Source organism: Mastomys coucha, unplaced genomic scaffold (genome assembly GCF_008632895.1).
Source record: "Mastomys coucha isolate ucsf_1 unplaced genomic scaffold, UCSF_Mcou_1 pScaffold9, whole genome shotgun sequence".
Lineage (NCBI taxonomy): Eukaryota > Metazoa > Chordata > Mammalia > Rodentia > Muridae > Mastomys > Mastomys coucha.
In genome coordinates this window covers 106,461,444-106,469,114 of record NW_022196915.1, presented here as the reverse complement: position 1 = coordinate 106,469,114, position 7,671 = coordinate 106,461,444, and the positions used below count along the sequence as shown (strand labels likewise).

The following is a 7,671-nucleotide window of genomic DNA, read 5'->3' as shown; positions in this document are numbered from 1 at the left end:
CACCCTTACACACACACACACACATGCACACCTCCCACCCTTACACACACATTCACACCTCCCACCCTTACACACACACACACATGCACACCTCCCACCCTTACACACACACACACATGCACACCTCCCACTTTTATACACACATACAATGATCTTTTTTTCTACTCCAAGTTAAGGTATTTATAGCTGCATCATCACATTTACTATGTTAAATTTTATTCTGTTATTTGCAAATAGGAAGAAATGTGTTCTGTTCTGCTTTCCAGAGACTAGCCCATCTGTATGACACGCTGCACCGTGCATACAGCAAAGTGACGGAGGTCATGCACTCGGGCCGCAGGCTCCTGGGGACCTACTTCCGGGTGGCCTTCTTTGGACAGGTGAGCCTTTCTGCCATTCAGTAGGCTGTTTCTCATCCTCTTCCTTCTGGTAAAGTGGTATCGTGGGAATTGTTATTCCCTAAATGCTAATGTGATGAACTTGTCATATGTATTATGGTTCTTATCTTCCTCCATAGTAAATTCTCTACTTTTTTTCCTTTCTTCCTGTCTTTCCTTTATTACTTAAGGCAGCGGTAAGTCCCTCCCCCCTAAGGAATTCTTAGCATCATCTTTTGTTCTTCCCATGTGGTTTGCAAGTTTCCTTTTCAAGTCTTGTATGTATACTGTCTAGTCATTTCAAACTCCAAAAAGAAAATTAACATTTTGTTCCATTCACAGAAATCATCAATCTCCTTACACATCAGTATTGCATGTTTTAAACCACAATTCAGACCCCCTTTGTGCCTGTGTACCTCAGTATTCCATACACCATCTGTGCAGGCGGTTACCATCGTAATCCTTGGGCCACCCTGTTGGAGGGGGGTTATTCAAACTTAAGTTTTAACCTCAGGCTCTAACATTATTAAATGCAATGATTATCATCCATTTTACTTAGGGTGTGTGGCTTTTCTGTGAGCACTTTATAACCTTCAATTTCTTCTGTTATTGTCTTTTGTAACTTTATAGCAATACCAGTTTACAGACAGTGAAACAGATGTGGAGGTAATTACAGCAAATGCTTCTAAAGCAAGTGACCTTAGTGAAGTGACTGCCTCTGAACTCCCAGTTTGATGTGCACTGTTTATTTGTTTGTTTGTCTGTTTCATGTTGGCCTGGTTTTGTTTGGTTTTGGGGTTTTTTTTGTTTGTTTACATATATTGTGTTTTTTATACCATTTTCTTTCCAGTTACTTCAGATAAGAAATTTTTTGAACATTAATTTCAAATATTAACCCCCAATCTGGGCATTTTAATTTTCAACCTTTTTCACTTCCCATACAGTTTTAAAGCTGTGGGCACATGTGATTGGTGCTATACCAGTAATGGCTGGCTGCCATGAAAGCATTTTCTAATTCTGTGCTATTGACCTTCAGTGGTCTTTTTCAACACTCAAGCACAGTTGAATTCACTCAAACTTTATGTCCTTTTCACCTAATCTACTCCATGTGTGTCCCTGGTGTGTCACATATGGCTGGACTTTTCTATGTGTGCCCTGCCTCTTGGGAATGTGAAACAGGATTAACTCCTATTAAATACAGAGCACGATGTCTCAGACCCCTAATCGTTCATGTCACCCAACACCTGGTGACTTCGTGAGTCCACACTGTATGCCCTCCTTTATCTTTGCACTGTGACTCCGCATTATAGCCCCTTCCCCGGTATGGACAGCCTGTTTAAGTGGGTTTCCCGTGGACTCATTTTTTGTTCCTGTTTTTCACTGTTGTGGTCAGCCTCTGGCACCCTCAGGGACACCACTAACTGTGCTTGATCTCACAGGGATTCTTCGAAGACGAAGATGGGAAGGAATACATCTACAAAGAGCCTAAGCTCACGCCTCTATCAGAGATTTCTCAGAGACTCCTTAAACTTTACTCGGATAAATTTGGTTCTGAAAATGTCAAAATGATACAGGATTCTGGCAAGGTACAACCGCTGTCCAATAAGCTTCATAGCAAATTTTTGATTTATGTGATTGACTGTAGAGTACGCACTTACAAAAGTGAGAAGCCAGGCAGTAAAGAGAGTTGTCCTTGAGTGACAGGTGTGTTTTCTTCTCCTTGTAATTGCCTGCCTGTTCTTTGCTGCATAATTTAGCTGGGAAGGGGGCAAATGCCTATATCCCCAGGACTCTGTAGGCTGAGGCAGGAGCCTCACAACTTAAAAACCAGCCTAAGCTAAGTAGTGAGACCTTGTCTCCAAAAAACCCAGAAACAAAAGTGTCCTCCTGTACCACGTAATTGACTTACTACTGGCTCAGCCATGATCTGTTGGGATTGGCTCCAAGGTTGTCCCTCATGGTACCTTCCATAGCCAGGCGTCTGTGACTTGACTGCACCCCTGGTGGTTGAAGCCAGAGTGACTAAGGAGTGAGACCTGCTTTCTGGCCTTCCTCTGAGGCTTGGCCTCAGGAGGACCCTTCCCACACCCACATCCACACAGTCGTCCTGAGCACTCATATATCCCACCCTGTCCAAACAATGAGCTGGACGTGCCTCTGCTTCTAACCCAACCAAGCCAAAGGCACACCCTTGATCTTCACATTTTAAAGATGTTCTGGTTTTAACTGAAAGGAATGGGGTGAAGGGTTCTGCTGCCAGATGTGACAGCTACCCAGACTCTAGCAGCAGGGGAGTCTAAGAGGAGGAGGAGGATGTCAAGGCCAGCCTGACCTATGTAGCCAGACCATCCCTGTCTTTAAAAAAAACAAAATCCAGCCTTGTGCTTCATCCAACAATGAAAAGCTCTGCTGCTTTCTAGGGCACCAATATGGAGGAGTCCATAACTCTTTTATCCCTGAGTCCTCGACTGGCCACCCAGGGTCTAGCATTCACTCCCTGAGAGCCCTCATTTTCTCCAGTCTCATGCTCAGATAAGTAGGGAGCTATGGAAAAGTTGAAGAAAGCAGCGGGGACCAGCTTCTGCTGGATTCTGGATGAGACAGAGGACAGAACAGTCCCTCCCTCGCCCCTCTATATGCTGGCTCCAGCTTTGATTGAGCTAGTGGACTTCTGGGATGTTTCCAGACCAGCTTCTCTAGAGGCTGGTCCTCTGTTGTAGGGAAGGGACCAGAGAAGACTCAGCTCACAGCTGTAGAGACTTGGGGCTTCTCGCCTGGTGCTCCTCCCACCGCTTATCTTAGGGTTCTCTGTTGGTCCTCTGTGGGCTTCTCAGAGCTGTGCTGATTTCTGTGTACCTCTCACCTGTGGAATCCTGGGTTCGTGCACTCCACCCCACCAAGAAAAGGCAGTCTTCAAAAGCTCACTAAAATATCTCCCCTGCTCCTGCCTTCCCCTGAGTTCCCCTGATACTTGATGTCCTGTTAAGCTAGTGACATAAGGAAACGCAGCATCATGTCTTACTAGACACCTCCCCAGCCTAATCATGAAGAACCACCACCCAGGGGCCTGAGAGATGACTCTGATTAAGAGTAGCAGCTGCCCCAGCACCCACACAGTGACTCACAGCTGCCTGTAACTCCTGTTCCAGGGGATCCGATGCCCTCTACTGAGCCCCCCACAGAGACCAGCACACATGTGGTGAATAGAGAGGCATGCAAGGCAAAACATTCATGCAATAAAATTAAAACAAAGATACAGTTAAAACAAAAACAAAACAAAACAAAACAAAACCCTTCCAAATGGATCAAGTTGCTTTGCCCAGTTAGGATCCTTGTGGGAACAGTCCTGTGAGAGCAGGGGCAGCTTCCAGGCCCAGCCCTTCACCAGGCTCCAGTGCCCATTTACAGTGTGGCCCAATGGAGCTGCCCTGTTGTAGAACCCTCTCCCCCGTCAGCCACCAGTGCCCCCTCTCTGCAGCCCGTACACACCAGCAGCTGTGACACAAAGCGTAGAGAGGTGCACCCAGAACCAGGCAGGCAGCCCGATTCTCTCTGCCTTTGAGTTGATTTTGCTAAAGAAAGTTGGCTTTCATCCACTCAAATGCAATTGTATGATGGTCAAGCCAGGCAGATGTTCAGTGGGTGAAGGAGCTTGCATACAGGCCTGAGAGTTCAATCTCTGGATCCCACGAGGGGCCTGGAGAGAACTAACCCCAAAGAACTGGTCTCTGACCTCTGCATGCATGTGGCATGGCATACATGCACCTGCACACACACATGTACCTGCACACACAAACATGCACACACACACTCGTGCATGAACACACACAAACGGACAATTACATAAGGAAAACGTACAAGTATGGTAAAGTTCTGTGGATTTTTTAACCTTCAACACTAGACACTTTGATGCTGATGTTTCCTGTCTTGTTCTAAGCGTATGCAGAATGGTGAAAGCGTCTGGCTGCCCTGAGCACTCCACACACCATTACTTCCATGGCCTTTTTATTGCTCTGGGATAAACACAATTAGAATGTGCAGAATTGATTTGTCTCGCTAATGGAAATCAATTTTTGTCTCTCTGTGTGGAACATGCCTGTTTAATTTCCCATCATGTGTGAGATACTAGAAGACCACCAACTCTCACAGTTTGGTCACAGACTTGTTCGTGTGCTGGGTTAATCAGAAAGGAAAGTTACTGTCTAATTGTAAATTAGGTTAATCTGCACTTGTATTAAATGAATTCATCTGCAGCTATCCGTGTCTCATTTGATCTGACAACCAGTTAATAGTAATTTAGGGCCTAACATTTGATCCTTATTTTTAAATAAACCTTTTTTTTTTCTAGCCAAGTACATAAAAGTAGTTTAATAACAAACACAAATTAAAATGGAGAATTCTAGACTAAGGCAGGGAAGGGGTAGACCCTGAGAAAGAAAACTACCAGGGTTTCCTCAAAGTTTTCTTCACTATCATGGAAAAGAAATAAGAGAATTCTAGATTAATCAAGAGTAAAGAGGTAAGGCTGGTGCTGTGACTTACACTAGCCTTCCATCACTTAGGAAGTGGACACAGGAGGATCAGGGGTTCAAAGCCACACTGGGCTGCATGAGAACCTGTTGAAAGCAAGGTGGGGAAGGATGGGGTATGGGAAAGAAGGAAGGAGAGAGGGAGTGAGGGACAAAAACACAGTCACTTAAATTGATTAGATTTTGTCTGTCCAGACACTTCTGAGGGAGTTAGACAGCCTGAGTAAAATTATTGTTGTCTAGTACCATAACGCATTGTGATTATAGAGAAAAATGTTCTCACTTTAAGGGAAAAAGTAGGTGGTATGTCATGATGTATAGTGTTTGATATGTACATACGTGCATGATGCATGTATACATGTATATGTAAAACAAGGTATAACACCACATGGATGAAGATGTTATGATGAAACCCATTACCTTGTTTGCTAACCTAAAAAAATCAGTGTAAAACTGTCTCCACACATTTGTGTGTGCATAGGTACACATGTGTAAACAAATCTTGAAACAAATACAGCAGTATGGTAGCAGCGTTGATCCTGGTGGTATCTTTTACTACTTTTTGCAACCTTGCTAAATTTTTCTCAAAATGTTTTCTAATTAGAAGTTTAGACTAGGAAGATCCCCAGGGATAGCACCTGACTTGTTGTTTATTGGATTAAAGGTCAACCCGAAGGATCTGGATTCCAAGTTTGCTTACATCCAGGTGACCCATGTGACCCCATTCTTTGATGAAAAGGAGTTACAAGAGAGGAGAACGGAGTTTGAACGATGTCACAACATCCGGCGCTTCATGTTTGAGATGCCCTTCACCCAGACTGGGAAGAGACAGGGTGGCGTGGAGGAGCAGTGTAAGCGACGGACCATCCTGACAGGTGAGCCTTCCTCTCTCTGCTCGAGCACACAGCTCTTCCAGAATAGGGATGTGTGGTTACTAAAAATAAACCAAAGGCACTGGCTTGGTGGCTGAAAGCACGTTCTGTTCTTCTACAAGGCCCAGGTTCAGTTCCCAGAGCTCCCACATGGTAACTTACAAACATCTGTTAAACTCCGGTCCCAGAAGCCTGAAGGGTTTGACACCCTCTTCTCCTTCCTCTGGTGCTGGGCATGCACAGAGTGCACATACATACAGGCAGACAAAAGACTCAGAATATAAAAATAAATAAATCCTAAAAACTTAAACTCAGGATATGGGGCAGAGAAATGGCCCAGCAGTTAAGAGTGCTTTACCACTCTCCCATAAGGCTCAGCTCCCAGCACCACAGCAGGCTGGGACAGCTGCCTGACTGCCCTCTCCAGCAGTTCTTTTTTTTTTTTTTTAAGATTTTTTATTATATGTAAGTACACTGTACCTGTCTTCAGACACACCAGAAGAGGGCGTCAGATCTCATTACGGATGGTTGTGAGCCACCATGTAGTTGCTGGGATTTGAACTCAGGACCTTTGGAAGAGCAGTCAGTGCTCTTAATCGCTGAGCCATCTCTCCAGCCCCTCTCCACTAGTTCTAACACCCTTTTCTGGCCTTGTCAGGTACAGATGTGTTCATATACATACTCACCCATAGACACACACATACATATAAATACACACATGTGCATTTGTGCTCATACGTGCTCAAGGTAAAAACAAAATTAAAAATAAATTAAGATAGCATCATATAGCATTTTTTTTTAGTTTATGTGAGATAAATGAGATGAAGGTTTTAAAGCACACAAACACTTAGATTTGTAAACTTTCCCATTCTTCCATTTAAGAAAATGTGTGATGCGTTAGCCACACTACCATCACAAGGATGGCCCTCTCTTAGCACACACTTGTTTTCCCTGATGTGCAGATCCTCACCAACTAAGAAAACTGTTTCTAGCTGATATGTTCCTGTGATTACCAGTTTCAGTGCTATCTGTACAGTGATAACAACCTCACTTTTGGTTTCTTAAATCAGCATTTCTCAGAGTTTATTCTGGAGTCACCAAGGTCAGCTGCTCCTGGGAATTTGAACTGAAAATTCCCAGGCTCTACCCAGCCCACCCCCTAAATCTGCTGAATCAGAAACTAGGGATGGTACCCAAGCTCCTGTGCCTGCAAGCACTCCAGGGATTCTGGGTGCATGCTCAGAGCTGGGAACTTCTGCTCTAGGGGGAAAAACCCAGCTCACTGCTGAGTTGGGTGACTTCTGCTCTAGGGGAACCAGCTCACTGCTGAGCTGGGTGTTTACTTTTATCGTGAATCTTGATTCATAACAGGGTGTTCTCCCTGGGCACATACTCTTCCGGTTACTCTTACGGTTCACATTTGTTACAGAACCATTTTAGATTAGATAAAGAGTGTGAGCTGAGCTCTATCACCACAACAGAGGACAAAGAGTAACTGGCTTCAAAAAGAGGTATGACAGACACAGCCACATTGGTTCTGAGAATAGCTACTCACCACACCTTAAGGGCTGAGGAAGTTAAGTGCCTGGCATGGGGCTCCTACAGACCTGGGTCACTGTCTCACTGTGTGAACTTGAAGAGATTTCCAAATATCTCTGTGTGCCTTCATCTTGTTGTGTTAAATAATCCTGTAAAGTACAGACAGGAGGGGAAAGCGTGTACTTGGGGTAGCCAGACCTCACCTACCATTGAGCTTTTACCTTTAGTTGAGCTAAAGGGGAGCATGCCAGAGACAGTGTAGCCAGAGACCATAGTATAACCAGAGACAGTAGTGTAACCAGAGATAGTGTAGCCAGAGACAGTGTAGCCAGAGACAGTGGTGTAACCAGAGAT

The 7,671-nt window shown here is 44.5% G+C and overlaps 1 protein-coding gene and 1 long non-coding RNA gene across 30 annotated transcripts in view; one reads left to right on the top strand and one right to left on the bottom strand.

Moving 5' to 3' along the window:
• Dock9 (dedicator of cytokinesis 9) overlaps window positions 1-7,671 on the top strand; it is a 269,590-nt gene that overhangs the window by 251,141 nt on the left and 10,778 nt on the right. For 18 of the 29 annotated variants that reach the window (XM_031362315.1, XM_031362308.1, XM_031362300.1 and 15 more), the window contains 5 exons: window positions 267-380; window positions 569-574; window positions 1,008-1,043; window positions 1,817-1,963; window positions 5,571-5,781. In XM_031362315.1, the coding sequence (XP_031218175.1) occupies window positions 267-380; window positions 569-574; window positions 1,008-1,043; window positions 1,817-1,963; window positions 5,571-5,781 (514 nt within the window). Of the gene's footprint in view, window positions 1-266; window positions 381-568; window positions 575-1,007; window positions 1,044-1,816; window positions 1,964-5,570; window positions 5,782-7,671 lie in introns of those variants that run through there. The other 11 variants (XM_031362303.1, XM_031362301.1, XM_031362323.1 and 8 more) reach the window with 2 other exon arrangements.
• LOC116084978 overlaps window positions 200-7,671 on the bottom strand; it is a 10,603-nt gene continuing 3,131 nt past the window's right edge. Inside the window, exon 2 of the long non-coding RNA XR_004116338.1 lies at window positions 200-426. This is a non-coding gene — a long non-coding RNA (uncharacterized LOC116084978). The remainder of the gene's footprint in view (window positions 427-7,671) is intronic.